The 19,615-nt window shown below is 49.1% G+C and overlaps 7 protein-coding genes across 7 annotated transcripts; 2 read left to right on the top strand and 5 right to left on the bottom strand.

Moving 5' to 3' along the window:
* Positions 1–88: 88 nt before the first annotated feature.
* On the bottom strand, positions 89–5,713 carry ABOM_004079 (UV-endonuclease UVE-1; the record flags this gene model as incomplete). The annotated part of the gene is made up of 3 exons (XM_022531209.1): positions 89–2,796; positions 3,529–5,074; positions 5,147–5,713. The coding sequence occupies 3 exons, from the start codon at positions 5,711–5,713 to the stop codon at positions 89–91; spliced, it is 4,821 nt and encodes a 1,606-aa protein (XP_022393003.1).
* A 969-nt stretch (positions 5,714–6,682) lies between these two features.
* ABOM_004080 (putative extracellular protein) lies at positions 6,683–7,708 on the top strand (the record flags this gene model as incomplete). Its single annotated transcript, XM_022531210.1, has 1 exon — positions 6,683–7,708. The coding sequence occupies one exon, from the start codon at positions 6,683–6,685 to the stop codon at positions 7,706–7,708; it is 1,026 nt and encodes a 341-aa protein (XP_022392903.1).
* A 1,847-nt stretch (positions 7,709–9,555) lies between these two features.
* Positions 9,556–10,418, bottom strand: ABOM_004081 (uncharacterized protein; the record flags this gene model as incomplete). The annotated part of the gene is made up of 2 exons (XM_022531211.1): positions 9,556–9,892; positions 9,976–10,418. 2 exons carry the CDS (start codon positions 10,416–10,418, stop codon positions 9,556–9,558), a joined length of 780 nt encoding a protein of 259 aa, XP_022392902.1.
* A 1,008-nt stretch (positions 10,419–11,426) lies between these two features.
* ABOM_004082 (uncharacterized protein) lies at positions 11,427–12,797 on the bottom strand (the record flags this gene model as incomplete). Its single annotated transcript, XM_022531212.1, has 5 exons — positions 11,427–11,554; positions 11,628–12,194; positions 12,253–12,501; positions 12,559–12,592; positions 12,654–12,797. 5 exons carry the CDS (start codon positions 12,795–12,797, stop codon positions 11,427–11,429), a joined length of 1,122 nt encoding a protein of 373 aa, XP_022392901.1.
* Positions 12,798–13,542: 745 nt separating this feature from the next.
* ABOM_004083 (CENP-S family protein) lies at positions 13,543–14,160 on the bottom strand (the record flags this gene model as incomplete). Its single annotated transcript, XM_022531213.1, has 4 exons — positions 13,543–13,660; positions 13,823–13,856; positions 13,947–14,070; positions 14,128–14,160. The coding sequence occupies 4 exons, from the start codon at positions 14,158–14,160 to the stop codon at positions 13,543–13,545; spliced, it is 309 nt and encodes a 102-aa protein (XP_022392900.1).
* Positions 14,161–14,681: 521 nt separating this feature from the next.
* On the top strand, positions 14,682–15,236 carry ABOM_004084 (uncharacterized protein; the record flags this gene model as incomplete). Its single annotated transcript, XM_022531214.1, has 1 exon — positions 14,682–15,236. One exon carries the CDS (start codon positions 14,682–14,684, stop codon positions 15,234–15,236), a length of 555 nt encoding a protein of 184 aa, XP_022392965.1.
* Positions 15,237–15,659: 423 nt separating this feature from the next.
* ABOM_004085 (DDB1/RSE1 family protein) lies at positions 15,660–19,333 on the bottom strand (the record flags this gene model as incomplete). The annotated part of the gene is made up of 5 exons (XM_022531215.1): positions 15,660–15,962; positions 16,022–16,468; positions 16,523–18,429; positions 18,498–19,165; positions 19,218–19,333. The coding sequence occupies 5 exons, from the start codon at positions 19,331–19,333 to the stop codon at positions 15,660–15,662; spliced, it is 3,441 nt and encodes a 1,146-aa protein (XP_022392905.1).
* Between the last annotated feature and the right edge of the window lie 282 nt (positions 19,334–19,615).

The following is a 19,615-nucleotide window of genomic DNA, read 5'->3' on the forward strand; positions in this document are numbered from 1 at the left end:
CATACATACATCGTGAGTCCAAGGCTTATCCACAAATACGGCTATATACATATAAGTCGTCGTCCTTTATTCAATTCTATCCGTAAGCTTAGTTTCCCTTCGTATCCGAGAGAGGGACATCTTTCATCGCCTCCTGCACCAACCACATCGTAACATCTTGGATATCTGTGCCGACTCGCCAACTACCGAGCACCACGCCCTTGTCCGTTAGGATCTCGTGGGCTCTTTCCCAGCGTCTTCGCCAGAGTTCTTCGCGCTTGTTGGGCAATGGCGCTGGAGGTGCAGATCCGGCAACTGATTGTTGGTCGCTGTCTAGACTGTTTGTGCTTGATCTGGCTGGTGAGGGGTTGGTAGCTGTAGATCGGAGGAGGTTGGACGGAGATGGGAGACGCTCTGAGGCGTACTGTAGAGCGGCTGTTGCTGCGGCTGTGGGGTATGATTGCGGTTGTCTTTGAGATGGTTGGCGGCTTGTGCTTGAGTTCGAGGTTGTTGTTGAGGATGTTGCTCCCGTGTTGCTTCGGCGGGGCGGAGGTGGTGGCGGGGGTTGTTTGGACCGCACGAGTTCTTGAGGTTCAGATGGATCCGTTTCGTTGAATGTTTTGGAGCGGGTTGGCAGTGCGTTTTGTGGAGCTGGGACTTCTGAAGGACGACGCGGCGGTACAGGGGGGATTGGCTTCCGTTTGATGGCATCCTGCATCTGGGATGGACTGCCTTTTCCGGGCTGGTCTGACATGGCGGAAACGGTACGTAGAGATGAAGGCTTGGATGGTTTCGCTGGTGGTAAGCGTCCATTCGGTGGCTTGGACGTGTCAGACTGGATATCTCTCAAATCTTCATCGTCACGGAGGTCAATCAGATCAGCGTTATCTAGGCTTATGGCATCAGCAGATCGATGGTCTGGTGCTCGAGGGCGGCGAGGAGGCAACGCAGGCCGATTAGTTGCTATGTCGCTGGTATCGATGAGCTGGGGAGTGCTGCGAGTACGAGATGGATGAGGCTCCAGGTGGTCGATGGACTTCTCAAAGAACTGCTTATGATCTGATGTAGTGACGTCGCGGATAAAGATGCCCAGGATCCTTCCAGGATTGGCCAGGGCAATGTCGGTGTAAACTTCGAGGTCTGCCTCACCACTATCACCGACTAGAATGAATCTGCGTGTCGGGAAGTCCCGAAGCAGTTGTTCAAGGGAGCCCTTCTTTCTTTCTGCGGTAGGCTCGAATATCCCTTGAAGCATGCCGCTATATTGTTTAAGGTGAAAGGAACCAGGAGGCAATCCTGCCAGTTTAAAGTAGCGCTCCAACAGCGGATAAAGCTGCCATGGTGAATTGGAGACGTAGTGTATCTGAACCCCCATTTTAGCTAACTTAGTATACCACTCTGAGACTCCATCGACAGTTAGATCGGCTAGTTCGCGGATGAAAGTATTCCGAAATATTTCTTTGGCTCCATTTGCGATAGCTGAATGTTTCACCGTGTCATCTATGTCACTGATGAGACTGACACCGCTCGGTTCGATGACCTCGACCTGTTTCATAGCAGAGAGTTCCTCCGATGCCAGGACACGGATATGAGTCGGGATAAACGGCAGCGCTGCGCGTAAAGTAAAGTGGCCTGACTCGTCAGTCAATACGCTTCTCGACTGGCTCTTCCCATCATTGAAAAAGAACACAGTGACAGGCTGCTGGTTCATGGGATTCGACAAGAAAGGGCGAAGTCTCTCCATAAGGTGAGCATTCGCCAGGGACAGCTCATCCATGCTCATTTGAGAAGGTTCGAGCGTTGATGATGTGGTCGTTCTTTGTAGAGGTCGTCCAGGGATAGCTTCGCCATCTCGTTCCGAGGCACTGGACTTCCAGGCAGCATCCGCCCTTCCTTCCGCATTTCTGATGATCGATTGCGCCTCCGCATCCACAAGATCATCATCCCTTTTACCTGACGCCTTTCCTATAGAAGCGGTATTGGATTCGGGACCTTCAGTATCAGTCGAATAATTACTCGGCGCCGGTACACCGCTTAATTTCCTCGCGAGTGCGATCAACAAGCGCTGCTTTCGATTCATCGGCCCGCGATGAGGTGAGTACACCCAGCCTCGCACATCAACCGCGACGATCGCATTTTCATCCTCCAATATCTCTCTTTCAAGTTTCTCCATCTCCGTCTCCTCGGCCACACCGCGGTATTCGTCGAGCGTCGAAGTCGATCCCCGACGCTGTCTGTTGTAGTCTTTGACCAGTCGCCTTGCGTAACTCGGAAAAATCACCATTTCCTCATCTTCGGACCGTGCAATTTCAATATCTGGAAATGCCCCCGGCGTGTTTTTTAAGTACTCTTCATCGTATTCACGGGATGGGTTTATCTGCGCTGCCCATTGCGCGGCGTACGTCTGACGTAGTTCATTCGCAGCCCTCAGGTACTGGTAGACCTTCTGGCGACGTCCACCACTAGCACCGCCCCCTGAGCCCCATGAGGATGTCGACGATAAGTACTGTGACATTGGCACTCCTTCTGTCGCACGCGCCGGCTTCCCCCCACCAGTGTCCAATCTTCTTAACCGCCTTCTTCTCCCGATAAGGAAATCTAACACTCCCCGTCTACCAGTCTGTCGTTTCTGGAGAAGCCTGGCTTGCCGTCGAAGAATCACTCGGTATAGGCCTGCCTGGGCTCTATGGCGAAGGGTGGGGATCGTCTCGTAGCGGAAACCCCAAAGACGAGCTTGGGCACGACGGCTCTTGGTAGGCCCGAAGAGCGCACGAAGGAAGAGAAAGAGCTTTCCTTGTCTAGCTCCACGGTCCCGAGCTATGAAACGAGGGAGGGGCAAAGGTCGTAAGGGCAGTTGGCGCCTAGCGGGGAGGCTCGGCGGAACGCGCCAGCGAGTGCGAGGAAATATTTTCGGCGCCACGGTCCTGAACTAAGGTAACACAATACAGATATGTAAATACTTCAGGAAACTGCAGAGTTTCCGGTTGGTGTTCAGTCGAAGGAGGGTCGCGTAAGGCTGAACTTATGTGCTGTCCAGGCAAGGAGTTGAAGTCATCCCGGCCCACAAGGCGTTTTAGTGTAGTGATGTCAGGGTACCACCTTACTAGTGACCGAGTCGTCAGCGGACAGTGAACAAGGTATAACAATAAATATGTAACCCTTTCTCAAGACGGATGACAAGCAAAGAAACTATGAGGACCAAAAAGGGGGTGAAACATTCGATTAAGCTTGAGTTTCAAAACCAGCGGAAAGGATGTGGAGACCGTTCCAATGCCATAATTGCATCGTACCTTGCCTTAGTCAAAGCTTCTCGGGCTGCTGGATATTATATGCAATCGATGTTAATGTGTTCTTCAAGATTAAATTACTATATTATATCTATGTTCGTGCGTGCGCTATAGAGAAAAAAAATACAAAGCGCTCGAGTCGGAACGCTTTTTGACTTCAACGTCTTGTCCATCCAAGAGACTCCAAGTATAGCATTGATACATGACTAAGTAGCATCAGAAGGCAGTACGGTTTGACCAAATTCCGATCACAGGGATTCACTGTCTTCAGCGTAGCTGACTGGCTTCGCTCGACGGCTTCGACGGACCCCAGTGCCCTTGGATCGCGGGAGCTTGGGAGTTTCTGGCAAAACATCATTATCTGAAGCAGAAGGCGACGTGCTGGCTGACGTAGAAGCTTTGCGTTTTCTACTAGCCACCTTCTTCGCGCTAGAGATACGCTGAGAGGTTTTGGACGCGGGCGTCGAGGCAGGTGTAGTCAAGGTGGTACTAGCAACCTCGCCATCTTGCTCCAACGATCCCTCTACACCACTATCGACCTTCTTCATCTGCCGAGATCGTCGGGGGCTCTGGGCTGTTTTAGGACGGATGAGCTTCTTAGGCCGAAGCCATTCCTCCATTGTAGGAGGCCAATAAACCCGTCTCTCCGGACCTCCCATGCCAACCACTTCCTCAGGGATAGTTGGTGCAGGAGGAACATGTCCCTCGAGGTCAACAAACCCCCCGTTCTTTTTGGTAGACTTCCGAGGCGGCTTAAACGGTTTGTTCTCGTCAGTTCGAACATGTGGAATCAGGTCGTTAAACAAATCGTGGCCGGGAAGCTTGAAGATTCTCATCAGTTCTAACACAGCCTGTTCTTTATCTTTTGCTTCAATCATCAAATCCATCGTGGGGTCGCATGGGGGCAAGGTGGACACACGATCGCTATGCTTCCGCCGCTGACGATTCGTGATGGCAGAAGGTGTCGGCTCCGAATAGTGCATCTTCTGAGTGATCCCCTTCCTAGTCCAAGTAGCCTTAATTCTATCAAAGACCCCTATAATGTCCTGGGTCCCTTCACGGATTTGGCTCGAGTCGAAGATGATGTTGTGGTGGTGGAAGTCCAGCACGAGCGGTATATTCAACTCTTCGCATATAGGCAACAGATCATGTACCGACCAGCTAACATCATCGTTCTCTAAAACGAGTCGATTCTTGATATCTTGCGAGAGAGGTTGGTAATTCTCCCGGAACCGGTTCAAGGTGGCCTCTTTATCACCAAAGACACCACCCATGTGAAGAATCATGACCGCATCCCTATCTTGTTGGGGAGGCAGCTGAAGCAGCTGCAGCATTTCGGAGTGATACTCCAGATCTCGTATCGAACTCTCCACGACCTCGGTTTTAGGAGACCCTAACTGAGTGAATTGGCCGGGATGCACGCTCACCCTATGACCAAGCTCGGCAATGACCCGTCCGGCTCTTGCGAGAACTTCGGAGGCAAAAGGAGCTAATTTGTATCCATACTCCTTGTGGCTGGCAAATGGGAACATCTCGCTACTCAATCGCATAAACTTGATTCCATAACGGTCATTCCAGCGCAGGATCTTTACAAGATCCCGGGCATTGGTGAGTCCCAATGCTTCAACGAATGCTTGGCCCCGTGCAATATCAGGTGGCTGGTTCCGGTCCGGGCGGTTCTTCGTCGGATGGGCAGGCTGTGAGGGGTCTAGAAGCGGGTGGCGATTTTCTAAAATCGAGGCGATGCGACAAGTGCGAGAGCAGAAAACAGGAGGGGTTGAGTATCGTAGATATGTATTTAGACATGCCTACTAGTCGTAAGAAATGAACTCATATGGGAGGGAGAGAAAATGCAAAGTTGACCAGTGGTTATCACTCACATAGCCCAATCTGCCCTTCCAGGGTAGAGGCAGATAACTACTGTTAACAGGAGGGGGCCTCGAAAGAGCCTCCTGTAGCTCCTCGGCCTGAACAGGCACATCCTCATCCGATTCGGGATCTGGCGGAACATCTTCAGACAATTCCGATGTACGCGCCTGGGCCTGCACAGTATGTTCCTCACTCGGCGAGTTCACGCTGTCCCCACTCTTAAATTTCACACCTACAGGCATGTTCACGGCCTGTGATATACCCACTATGCCACGCGGACCTCCGGCGAGGCGCCGGGAATGCAAGGGCGTCGTGACTGGTGTTGTTGCAAGCTTCAGTGATCTCTGAGGGAAAGAATGTAACAGGTTGTTCACGCGAGACTCGTAATGAGAGCGACAGGAGGTATGGGCGAGAGCAAGGAAAGAGATTGAGCTTGCCACAGGAACCGGGTGAGGAGAGTGGCGGACCCGGCGGGAGCGCGCACCAAATTCCTCGACGTCATGGAAACGCGCGGCATGATGACAGGAAAGCGCACGACCAAAAGTCTTCTGCTTGTGGTGGAGAGGCCGCAAAAACATCCAGCAACCCGCTATTTATTAGATGAGAAAAAAAAATGGGGAGGTCTCTGGCGCGGCGTTATTACCATGATCCTCCAGAAAGCAGGCAAGACTGAATGGCGAGGATGTAGCGAATGGTTGAATGTAGGGAGCGGGAAGAGCTTCAAGCGGAGAGAAGAGACGCCGTGGGGCGGACGCTAAGGAGCTTTAGGAAGGCCCTCGGCGGGTTTCTTATGGTGACCAAACTTCCGCCCTCACAACAACTCATTCCCGACACTACAATATTAAGGGATATACATGGCGTCTCGTTGTATACGAATACAAGTCCAACCACAGCGACTCTCTTTGACTATTGACGCGTGATCAGAAGTCGAGATCGTCAGTATGCTACTGTACACCCACAACTTCGACAAATCTATATACGACAATACCCGCCATAAGACGATTACGTACCATGCGGGATTGAAGGTGCAAGAAGACGTCCAGGTTTCGGTGCGTCAAAGACTAAAAGTGTGCCGAAGAATGGCCTGCCCTTGTTGTGGCATTTTCATGGAGCAGCAACATTCCAGGCGGCGCTGAGCATACCTACGTTAACCACTTAGAGCCGATGGCAGAGGTACAGGAACATGCCAGAGCTCCAGATATTGAATATGTTTAACATCTGGTTGGATCACACTGCTTGCGCGTTCCTGAGCTTCTCTCCTTTGAACCGGGCTGAGTGTTTTGGCGGATTTTGTTTATTCCTCCCCCTTGCCACAAGAAAGAAAACATCTTGTCCGCTATAAGGACTGCCAGTTATCGCCATCCGGGAAAATACATCTTCATCTCTCTAGGTTCTGCGGTTCTGCTTATAAGTACTGTTGTCTCTTAACAGGGTACGTGCATGCTGTCTTGGTTCGAAAATCAGGTCTAACCAGTCTAGTGTTTACCGTTGTGCAAGGGGTTGCATATAGCTCAGGAATAGACCACTATAACACCAGAAGTTCCACAATGAAGGGTCTCGCTTTTGTGTGCGGCCTCCTGGCTACATCTGTTTCTGCACACATGCAGATGTCAAAGCCATATCCCATCCGAAGCCCCTTGAACAAGGATGCAGATGGCGAGAAGGATTATTCGTACACGAATCCGCTGTCCACCAGTGGCTCTGACTACCCTTGCAAAGGATACGCTAATGATCCATTCAACTCTGTCGCCACATACAGTCCAGGACAAGAGTACGAAATGGAATTGCAAGGTAGCGCGACACACGGTGGCGGTTCCTGTCAGATCGGTCTCTCCTACGACAAAGGAAAGAGTTTCCATGTGATTCACTCCATTCTGGGAGGGTGTCCAATTGAAAAGAAATACAAGTTCACAGTTCCCACTGATGCACCAAATGGGGAGGCCTTGTTGTCCTGGACGTGGTTTAACAAGGTTGGTAACCGCGAGATGTACATGAACTGTGCTCAGGTCACAATTGGTGGTTCCGCGAAACGTGCAATCTCTCGTCGTGACAGCTTCGACAGTCTCCCAGAGATCTTCCAAGCCAACAATGATGGGCCTGGTAAATGCACCACCATTGAGGGTGAGGAAGTGAACTTCCCACTGCCAGGACCCTCCAAAGAGGGAAGTCTTTCCGGCAAGGGCTACACATGCAAGAGCTCCGCTCCTTTCCTGGGTGATTCCAGCTCGGCCGAGACTACTACTAGTAGCAGTGCTGCAGCCCATGGCCCTAAGAGCTCCGCTAACATGTTCGGCTCGGCTTCTCCGTCCGCAGCACCTACCGACAGGGTCGCTTCCGCCTTTGGCACTTCATCCGCCGCCCGTGCCACGCCATCCTCCTCGCAGCCAGCACGTTTCGAGTCGCACCCTCTCAAGCACCACGAACTGAGCCAGGAAAACTGCAAAGATGGTACCATTATCTGCAGCCAGGACGGCCAAACCTGGTCTATATGCGACTTCGGTCGCCCCAGATTCATGGGGTCTGTTGCCGCCGGAATGCGCTGCCGCCACGGCGCCATGCACCGCGCATGGTGAATGTGAACTTGAACGTCTATTTGCACCTGCTAAGTGCGTATTCCCCGATAAAGCTCGCCTGGTGCGAGTATACACCATCTTCATATCCATCGTCAAGATGGTTCTTCTCTGTTTCCATTTTTAGTCAGTGGACCAAGGGCGTATTTTATTATGCAACTGTTCTGTCTTCTATTCTCATTAGCCCGTGTCCTGTGATTTTGTAATTTTCTCGTGATATTCTCAAATCGAATTCAATATCTCGGTCTTTGCAATTGATTTAGGATACGTTGTGGCTTTTCCCCTTCATTGGGGATTTGGTACCCATTTTCTATTCATAATATTCACAAACCCGGAGGGCGTAGTCGTTACATATCCACGTACCGCGAAAGAAAAGCAAATGGTATTTCAAGTTTCTAGAAAATCGCATTGCTGGAGAGAGACGAATACCACGTACATTCTGGAGATCCAAGGCTACGCAGGCCTAAACATGACTCAAGTTTATACTTAACCCTGCACACTTGGGCAGATTCCCTCTTTCAATTACACTCACCAATCCCACCAACTCCTCCAGAGATATAATCCATCCTACTCCACGCCTCCATTCCCACAAGAACCTCCCATTCACCAATCAAAGTTCCTTCATATGATCCAGTATCTCAGCTTCCCTCATTGTATTCCATAAACCCTTTCACCGACACATAAGCCCTTCCCCAGGTATACAGATCCAATACGTTCTCTTTCACTTGTCAAATCTATACTATTACAAGTCTAACCTCGAAGCAATAATATAGCCATCCAGTGCACAATCACCTCTTCCGGCCACTAGTATATCATAGTGGTGACGGGTTTACCTGCAGGATCTCGCCGCCTTATGCACCGTTTGGCAGTTGCCTGTTCAGCAACACTTCAGACTCACTAAAATCGCAGTGCTGATGAATGCCCCTACATAATTGGGCGAAAGAGCGGCAGGGATGGAGAATTGTCCAATCTGTGCTATCACTCAGAACGTAGCTTTGTCCTTATTCATTACTTGGAGTGTTTGGGGGTGCAGACTAAGCAGGTTTCGATCACAGAACTTAGCTTGGTTTGAGTGTGAGTATATTGTCAAAACTGCTCGATTCTATTGTAGTTTACGGTGTGCCAGTTGATAAGGTTCGATGGGGATGGAAATGTACCTTGGATATATATTTCGGAATATCAGTACCCCTAGAGGAACTTGAACGTAATTGATCAACCATTCGATTACAGCATATGGGATGGCTACACTAATGATAGATTGAAGTCGAGTCTCTGTATATTAACATGCTCATATAAAGAACCTCCATGCATTCTAGAGCTTCCATGGAACAGATGGCATAATCCCGGGTGTTACCATAGCTGAAAGCGGCACCAATATAGAAAACGAGGAATGTCAAGACAACGAGCATGGACTTCCATGTTACTAATACGGTTATTTTTGTATTAATTTTGTAATAGTCTCCATGGAATTTGTCCAGAAGTGCCCAAAAATTAGATAATAATTTGATTTCATTAAATACTGAGTCAAGCCCATATCGTCCAATGCAGTACAATACAGGAAAGTATCACCTCACATAAATCCAAAAAGATCATGGTATCTTATTTGCAATCATTAATCATAGACGTTATTACCTTCCTAGCCGAATTAGATGATAGAGCCCTTGCCCAGTTTCTCCCGAGCGGATATAGACTCGCGCGGTGAGTCTCACCGATTACAAAGTTTGTTAGTTCCAGTTGTTATAGTTCATTTCATTTTATTTATTTTGTTTTGTTTTGGGATACCATGTTTGTGTGTTATCGAACAATTCCATGGCATTCACATTTCAAAGGTGGTATGGAATGTAGTTGTCTTAGTAGTTGCCTGTATAGGCGGAGTTTCCGTAGCCATAGCCGTTCTGTGGCGCACCCGGGGTGGTCTGAGCGGTATCTTTGTTTCGAGAGAAGAAACCACCAAAACCACTAGGCTTCTCTTGGGGAGGTCCTAGTTCGACATCCTGAGGAGAAGGATGGGTTGGGAGCATATCGTCGGCGCTGGCGGCATCTGGGTTGTTCTTCTTGCGACGCCAGAAAGCACGAGGGCGAGTACCATACGTGTAGTCGTTGGCCGGGGAAGGTCCGAAACGCTTCTCACGCTTGTGGTGACGGGCGTAAAGGACTTGGAAGAGAATGGAAACCAGGAAGAAAAAGCTGGTGGAGAATGTCAGCGCATAACTTCTGATTGACACGTTGACTTGCGCAGATGAAGGGATGTAGGATAGAATATTACTCACATTCCGATGATTGCGACTGCGAATGTGACTTTTTGGAGTTCACAGGCAAACCCGTATTTCACTCTAGATGGCGATTCTGCGTTGCTTTCGCCTGATCCTAAAGGTGTGTCGACTCGGCCGCTGCATTGCTGTGTGCCATTGCGAGTCATGATCGCAATAGCGATCATGGCTCCGACAAAGCAGACATCGAGAACAACGGCCACAGCGGCGAAAAATGTGACTCCTCCCAAGCAGCAGGTGAAGAGGATACCTAATAGTCCGTAAAGGGTCGCCGCACCGGACAGACCCTCGGTAGCTTTCATCCACTGAGGGATGTTCTGGTCATGACGGCTGAGGACAGCTAAAAAGTAGGAAAAAATTCCTAGAATTACAGCACCGTCGAGAAATTGAAGGACGCGAATAGCCAAATTGAAGAAGCGGAGAACAACACCGCCAAACCCCATCCTGGAAGTGGGTGGCTGTAAAGCAGTCTTCTCGAAAGAGTAAAGAATATATTGAAAGTGGCACTAGGAACGAGGCCGGAGAGCTATAGTACGAAGTCTGAAGGGGCTAGAGGGCCGTCAGGTGAAACTAAGGGTTAAATTTCAACAGGAGCTTCACAATAAAGAGGTATTATAAGGCTGAAGAGTGGAAAAAGTTTGCACTTGTACGCAGTCCAGGCAGCATTGTTGAATGAAAAGGTTGGGTCCCAGGGGTCATGGTGTCGCAGCAAGCAGATCAGTGGAGGCATTTCCTTGGATGCCTTCAAGGCTTGTGGAACTCGAGGAATCCTTCAATCGCTTTCACAAGAGGACCCGTCCACACCATCAAGATGTCGATCCACGGACAAGGACGGAGCTCACGAGACATTTGATTGGGAAGAAAAGAGGAGAGGCGGGGACAAAGCTGTTAATCCCCGTCCCAAGCCACACCCACAGCCCAGCCCCCAAACGTCATCATTCAGGCAGGACTCATTATCATTGGTTTCCTGCTACTGTGACTAAGCCCTGCCCAGGCACCCCCTGATTCGGCACTGGCACTGGACCCTGGACCCTAAATCACATGCCTGTCACTAGGTCTCGTGTCCAGAATTAGTGACCGCATTAGGGAATCTTCCATTGCGGTCCCGGTCCACTGTCACGACTCACAACACTAAGGGACTATTACTAGCCACAGTTACTCATTGGCCGCCAGCTGTATACCGCCACAGGACAACATATACACAGCCACACCTCTCTCCTGCTCAACCAAAGTTCATCACGTCACGACTATTACTTAATGTTCTATGTTTAGCACAAGCTTAAAGCAAGATCGGACCGTGCCACAGTGGAAATCGTGGCAGCGGTTGAGGCTAGACTCGGCAGATGAAAGCCAAACGATGTCAATATCTAGAAACAGGACTCTAGTTCAACTCTATCCATATCCCTGAACGAGCAATAGCACTGGATATTAACCAATCCAGAACCATATCATCATGCCTGCACGTCGATTAATATCTTGCAGTGGTCCTCGCGGTCGTTGGCCAGGGTCTCGAGTCCCTTTTCCACCGTCTCATTCAACTTTATTTTCGACGTAACCATCTTTTCCGGTTGCAATTGGCCTGTAAGACGGAACGCAGTCAGGAAATGTGGTGGACAAAAGCCAAGTCAAGAAGGCTCTCCGGAACAGCTTACCATATCCAAGAGCCTTGATAACGGCTTCAAAGGAGCCTTCGTCGTACAACGCTGACCCGGTATAATTGACTTCGATGTACATTAAGTCGTTTACGGGAATTGCGGGTTTATTCTCCCACACAGCAACATTAATGATTGTACCATGCGTGCGGCACGCACCAATGACGCTGTTCAATGCTTTTTCCACACCAGCAGCATCAAAGATGACATCGGCGCCCACACTGTCCGTCACTTCCATGACCCTCTGGGTCACATCTTCCTGTACCGGATCAAAGGTGTGCGTAGCACCGTATTCACTCGCAAACCTTCTGCGCTTATCATAAAGCTCTGATAACATGATATTCTTAGCGCCTTGCAACTTCAACACCTGTACAATGCCGATTCCAACTGGCCCGCCCCCTACCACCATGACATTATCGCCCATCTTGAACGATGACCGATCCACAGCGTGCCAGGCAACAGCTAGTGGCTCGATCAAGGCTGCCGCTTCAAGAGATACATTGTCAGGGATCGGGTAGAAATGTCCTACCGATGCAACATGGTACTTTGCTAACCCGCCACCGTACCCTGTAGGACGCGTAAGTATCGTCGCCAGCTATTTATTGATTTGACAGTGGCCGCATACCAGAAAGTCCAATGAACCCTATGTTCTCGCAGCAGTGCTCATAGCCACGTTTGCATGCTGTGCATTGTCGGTCAAAGATGGTCGGACGTACGACGACCCGCTGTCCCGGAGACACATGCGCTACCCCCTCCCCTACTTCCTCGACGATGCCGCTGAATTCATGACCAAGTGTCACTGGACATGACCGTCCGGTTATATTATGGGGTTCTTGAGGTATCAACACGGGACCACCAGTATGTTCATGTATGTCTTGCTCAAATCAGTTTACTTTTCGATACATGTGACATAGAGGTAACTAAAGCTTACCACTGCCACAGAGTCCAGCGAAAGCTGGTCGGATCTACTATTTTCACCTTGAATCAGCATATCCTTGTTCATACCGTAGGTATAACGCAAATCACCTTTACTTCCCCTTTGCCACAAATAGGCTCATCAATTGTTTCAACCCGGATGTCGCGGGGTCCATGGAAGCGGACCGCTTCCATTAAGGGCGTAGTCTTCAGTGTCGCTCGGACAGTACCCGTGTCAAGAGTTGTGTTCAGCATTTCTCGAGATTTTATCCTAAGCTTATATAGTATCCCACAAATGTGAACAGATAGTATAAATCTAGATTCATTTGAAAGATAGTATAGGTGCACTATCGCTGTATATTGCGAGAAGGCTCTCAAAGATATTCCTCCCTTCATATATATCTGGTATGCTATCGAGGCGAATTGATGTACCAGGAGACGCTATCATGACGTGGTCCACAAGCAATAGATATCCATAAAGCAAAGCAACCCTGAGATCTGATTCGCCAGAGCACTGTAACAGTTCATCTGATAATCATTACACCATCTATGATGTTAAACACGTTCTCCTGGGAGAAAGCCCCGACAATATGATTCGGCCAGATACCTCCAAATAAGATGGATAGGTGAGCACGACCCTGTAATAGATCCACATCGGCCTTGAAGGCAGTAATGTGTTGATATCAACACGTGAGCTGAAAATAGCCATTCCTAACGCGGGGAAGCAGTCAGTGGCGTCATCTCATTCTCGAGATATCTTGGCCACTTAGTCCCACTGGAGGGTTATGTAGCCGTTATGTAGCCGTTCCTGTCGAGACAGTTAGCCTGCATGTCACTGAAGTAAAGTACAATTAGGTTACACTTACGGAGGCCACTAAGGCAAGTCCAGAGAAGGAAGCCGCCAATGAGTCTGGGGTTACATTACCCGGTAGGGCACTCAACAAAAAGAACCGGCCACTCATTAAGAGGCAAATGTTCGTACTATAGAATTTTTGATGTGTCAAGTTTCTTCCTCGCGCTGCTGGTCAATAAAAGCGCGCAGGATGGATTCCAGTCCTTCGTTGCGCCGCGCCAAAAGCATTACGTCGGAAACATTAACTGTCGAGCGTCCGGCATGCCTAATAAGGAAGTTCCGAATAGGTCAGCAACCCACCATATTGAATCCCCAAGGATCCTCTGCCAATGGCACAGAAGTACGGCAACAAAAGCGACAAAATAATAACAATCGCAAGGCAGAGCATCCATCCATAAGATACTTTGAGTCGAGCTCGGTCACTTACTTAGCAAAGGATTCTAAATCCTGGCTGACTGTCTCTGTTTATCGAAGATGATCAGTTTACACGCCACCATGAACCAACTGTGACGACAGCTGCATGGCTGTTCGCTCTGTGAAAGTGGACATACCTATTTGGGCCCAGACCATCTCCGTCAAGGCCCCGATGAACTGAGGCGTGGCATTCACACCAAGTTTGATGGTTTCGTCATCAACTATCTTCCCAATAGCTAGCCAAAGAGCGGATTTCAGGCGCTATGAAAAGTGGCTGTAAGATCTGCTTCGAACTAAGTGATCCATATCATCACGTACCTCTTCAAGGCCAACTTCTTCGTTTGGATCCATGCTCAGCAGACAGCGGGAAGTGGCCAATAATTCAGCTCCTCAAAGTTAATACCCCAGAAGATAGCTTTTATCGATACTGATGGAAACGATGTAGTTACGATCTATACTTGATCGCGCGCGTGAACAGACGCGTCTATGGATGGAGAAGAGCAGACGCCGCCTGTGATTGGCTACGGCTAAAGCGGGCGGACAAAAGATCTCCCGAACGACAGTAGCCACTAGACCAGAATGGAACACTTCCCATTACGGAATTCTTCTCATCGAATGGAGGCTAAAAGAAAAGAGCTTGTGGCATCCAGCGGGCAATCCACTTTCAAATCCCTCATACTCTCGCCAGAAAAGGGGTTCACAAGCCTTCATTTGAGCGCCTGCCTCTAAACCAACTCACATTGAGCTCACAAACTGAGCCATAACCTCTCAATCTCTCTCTCTACGACCTCCGCGAAATCCCGCATCTCTTTCTATAATCCTTTCTCGACACCAATTACCGAGAACAATAAAAACTGCAACCGAATAAAAAAATGTCTTCTCCCGACGTCTCCGTCGCCACAGAGGCCTTGAAGGACTTCTTCGGCCAAATATATACCTTCTTCGAAACGATCATCGTCCGCTTCTTCAGGAACCTCTATAACTCTTTCGCGCACGTGGGCTTCAACCGCTGGACCAAGGTCACACTCTCGGTAGTCGGTTATATTTTACTTCGTCCATATATCGAAGCCTGGTTTAAGAAAATGAGTGAACGCGATCGCAGAAAGATGGAGGAGAAGGAAAAGGCTAAGAGGGAGGCACAAGGTGGCAAGAAGGCTAAGGTTTCGGCCAATACACTGCGAGGTGGTTCTAGCGGAGGCGGAAAGGTGCTTGGAGAGGTCGAGAACACCGACGATGAAATTGAGGATGGAGAGGACTTTGCGACTGCCAGCGGAGTGCCGGAGTGGACAAAGAATGCGAAAAAGAGGCAGAAGAAGTACATGAAGAGTCTGAAGGAGGCAGAGGCGAACGCGAATAAGTTGTCCCAGGACCAGATTATGGAGTTGTTGGATTGGAGTGATTCAGAAAATGAGAAGAAGGAGGCATGATTTCAAGGCGTGGATATTTACTTCTTCAGTTCTGTGTGGGTATATGAATAGTAGACTTATCTGACTTTATAAAAATATATAATTAATCTTTCTTCTGATACGCTTTTTTGGACATTGACATTGGCATTGACATCCATATTGAAACCTTGCTTATTACACGCTACTGTGAGTTTACCTTGTTTGGTGAGGTACATTCGCCACAATATATCACTGACGTACTCTGTATACAAAGTAGTCACACTAAGTGTATAGATATTCTATACCTGATAGGTTTTTTTCTGAGGCCTGTTCAATATTGCACATCAATCTCATTGTTATTGAGCAATAATTAATCCGTTCCATCCTAAATACATTCACACAATCAAGTCCTAACCCGTGTAAGCCCTCTAAGCGTAGGCGGATACTCCTTAATACTGGACGATTCTAGTGCAATCGTCTCAATGCTTCTATCATAACTTTCACCTCGTGGACATTCATCGTGCCCACTGAATTGGCAATCTCCTCCTGCACATTAGGCTCACAGTTTAAGAACTGTTCAATCAACTCGCCATCCACAAAACGGTATGGTTCCTTTGCTTCTCGGACCATACTGCGGAATCCCCGGAATTCGTTGAATGGCATCTCACCCAGTGACTCGATCTTGCCCGCCATTGTCGCTTGTAGACGCATTAGAAAATCCTGGTGTTCTGGATTAATTATGGCGAACAGGTAAATGGAGCCCTCCACCTGGTTGTGCGATCTCAGTTAGTGGTGTATTACAAAGAGGGTGAAGGGAAATCACATACTGTGCCTAGGAAGGCTCGCGGGGTGACCGTTACACTTGCCAATTGTTGAATGTTAACTGGCCGGATACGGTTGACCATTTCGCCTAGTGAGATTTCCCCGGTTACTTCTAGCCGGCGCCTATCGTCCTCTTCAACTCCAGCGAGGTTCCGACGGAGAACGATCAAGTTTCCTTCCGCATCGCTCTCTAGGAAAGTGTCCTTATCGATGCAGGCGACTCCCGTGGCCCAAACGGTCTGGAAGTGGCGAGCCACTTCTGTTAATGAATCAGGAAGGCCGTTGTCCCCTTCCTTAAACTCCACAAGGCATACACTCTTCATGAGATCTGAGACCACAATCACGTTGCCTACCACGGTCACATCCACCGGTGCGGTCGAGGTTCTGAAGCTGGCCAGCTTTTCCAATTTCATTGCACCGAAATTGTTGTTCACCACCTTATAAATAACGATCTGAAAGGCTTCGTCAGATGCGGATTCACAACAATCGGCTCGACTATTACTTACTGTCTTAACAAGTGCGGCTACAATTTTGTCTCCCAACATAGCCAGAGCACGACATGCCCCCTTAACAGGTAATTCGGCAACCTTTGTCAGTTTCCGGCCATTGTCAACTTCAAACATTAGTATTCGACCTCGAATCGACTCTTCCCCTTCATCGTCAAGATAGGCCGTTCCAACGACGAACCGATCTTTCATCATTTCACGTCCATTTTCACCCTTGCCCGCCGGGAATTCTGCGCGAATAACGCTTTCTACTAACTCCTCTGGTCTTAATTCAAATGAATCAAGCTGTCTAAACAGAACCTCATCAGCGAGCATAAATCGGCTTGTGACAATTTCCGCCCCGTCTGCAAGTTTACGCTGTATTGTTCCGATACCAAACGCCTTTTCCGAAGGTGAATAAGCGACTCTGCGTACGGTTGCACCGATTTGAAGCGTCTGGATCTGTGTCGTCCTCTCCCGATCGACCAGAGCGATCTTGAGCTCGTGTGGTGTAGCCACTGCAATAGATCCAGGATAGGCCTCCGAGTTAAAATGGCAGACGCGAGAAGCTCCCTCTGAATTTACTGCAGAGTATATAATACGGCCTTCGGAGCCATAGATCAGGCTTGGATTCTCGCATGTCGCAAAGACATTGTAAAGTCCATCACCCCTTGGCAGCTTCTTGAAAGTTGGTTGCTCAGACCCAAGAATTAGTTTGTTCATTTGGCTTAAGGAGTAGTCATCCGTCTTGAACGAGTAAGTGATAACACTACCATCTGCCATTGAGATGAAAAGGGTAGGAGGACTATCCGCGAGCACGTCCGCAACGAGAACGGATCGCGGGAAAGCTTCTCCGGCTGGGCCCAGCGATGTAGTATGCACTTCAGTCAAGTCTTGAAGCTTGAGAACGGACACCTTGGCAAGTTGAGGGAATCCAACAACACAAACTTCAGTTGGCGATGCAGGAACCGTAACACCAGAAATTTGTTTATCGGCGCCAAATTTCTTCTCTGTCACCACATGCACCTCATTCCGGATATCCAAGACGGTCATAAGCTCGCCTCCAATGACAAGCACCATTGAATCATCGTTGGCAGAAGCAGCAGTGATGACCAGCCCATTCGGCGGTGCCCATTGGTACACGACCATTCCACCTTCCAAATCCGCTATAAGCACACGTTGCTCAGTAACCTGCAATATTCGGCCCCCAGGCAAGTTGGCTGCGAGAAGTGTGTTCTCCGAAAGGCTCAGTCCAAGGAAATGATCCAATTCTTCTACCTCCCCATCGGGACTGAAATGGAATACACGAGTTTCATCAATAAAGGTAACAAGGAGTGTATCCAGTGTATCCCCTCCAGCGTGGACCTGCAATCCCCATAGATCTGTGATGTGTTCCATGTCACCCAAAACGCCCAGCTCCTCCATTCCGACCCCACTGCGCACACTTCGCAGGGTCCCGTCGTCGAAAGCGCCCGAGCCTGTGACAATCCGAGCCTGCCCGGACGAGAATTCATGGGTTTGGCTTTCACTTGTGCGGTTCCCGAGGTCCATTATGGTGAAATCCAATATAGGGGCAATATTGGACAGGGCTTGGATTATTTCGAATGAGCCATTACCGATTCGAAGTACTTGAGAATCCCCTTGATGAGATCCCACAAATACAATCCCACCGCCAAGATATACCAAAGCAGAAGCTCGTGATGTGTTTCCCAGATGATCCAATTTCCAACCCTGAACCTGGTTATCCGAGTCTAGAACAAGCATTAAGAAAAATAGCCTTCCATAATCATCGGCTAATAACCATCGTTGGCTATCCACTCCTTCCCAAGCTACAAATATCGTTGCTTCATCTAGAGGCCGAGAGATTATCTCATTGTTATCGTCATCAACATATTTAATAGACGTTTCGCCAAGGATGAGAAGACCACCTAGAATTGTAAGTCTGGGAGTGCGATAGTAGAGGGGATGCTATATGGCATGGCACAGGGAAACTAACCTAGTGGAGCGGGTACGGGTATAAGGTGGGAGGCTCCAAGATCTAGCTCTTGTGCAAAGTCGGCTATATGCGTCAAAGTAGCGTCTGCACTCGTGCTCGCCGTAGCAGAGGTGTAATTCAACTCTCTAACCATCAATCTAACCTTCTTCTGGTTGTCCTCATAAAGTAAAGCCAAGCGCGGCAATCCAGACTGCACATGGAGGAACGCAGAGGAGCGTACAAAGAGCTCATCAATCCTCGCTGTCGTCAGCTCTCCGAGCTCGCCGACTTTCGGCGCATCAGGCCCAGTAGGAACAGCTGCAGCCCTTCCCCTTTTCCGGCCAGGCAATTGTATAATCGGTACCACAGCAACCAAGCCCTCATAGACCTCCAGCGTCATGAACCGACCACTGGGGTCTATCAAACATCGGTTACCAGTTTGCGATTCTCGCGACGACGGATCGGCAATGTCGACATAGTTTCTTTCCGTTCGTATCCTATTTTGCGTACTGTCCCATGATAGAGTGCAGTAGGTGTACCGATCTGTGCCAACGAAAAGATGATCGGTGGGTGAATGGGCGGGGGCAGGAAGCCGAGCCAACATCGACACTTTGGCGTATAGAGTACACGACGCAGCAAGATTCAATCCATCGGGGGTAAGCGTATAAATTTCCAGTCGATTGGCCTTTCTATCACAAATTGGATATATTAGTAACATATGCTTTGCAGCCAGAAGCCGACCGGTGGATTGTGGTCACCAACGCAACAACCAAGGATTCCTCCTCTGGGTTCAGAAACTGCAGCTTGAGCGCATGACGCACGCTGCTCGCCTTATGTATTGGCACGACATAAGCCATCTCGATAGCCTGAAGTTCTATGAGCTCGAAATCGACGATCCGGAATGGGCTTTTTGCAGTGGAGACCACTGCGGGGAGATGATAGCAAGATCACCCGTCAGGTCCAACGGAGTACGGAGAATCACAGGTTGACTCCAGATCGTAATATCGTATACTCAATGTTTGAAAAATATCCGCATCTCTGACGGCGAGAGTCCGACCTGGAACGAGTTGATAATGAAGGGGCCGAAAAGAAAGGGGACTGTACGTAGGACCAGTTCGGGGCTTGAGATAAAAATCGCA

This window comes from Aspergillus bombycis (genome assembly GCF_001792695.1).
Source record: "Aspergillus bombycis strain NRRL26010 chromosome Unknown contig00010, whole genome shotgun sequence".
Taxonomy (NCBI): Eukaryota; Fungi; Ascomycota; class Eurotiomycetes; order Eurotiales; family Aspergillaceae; genus Aspergillus; species Aspergillus bombycis.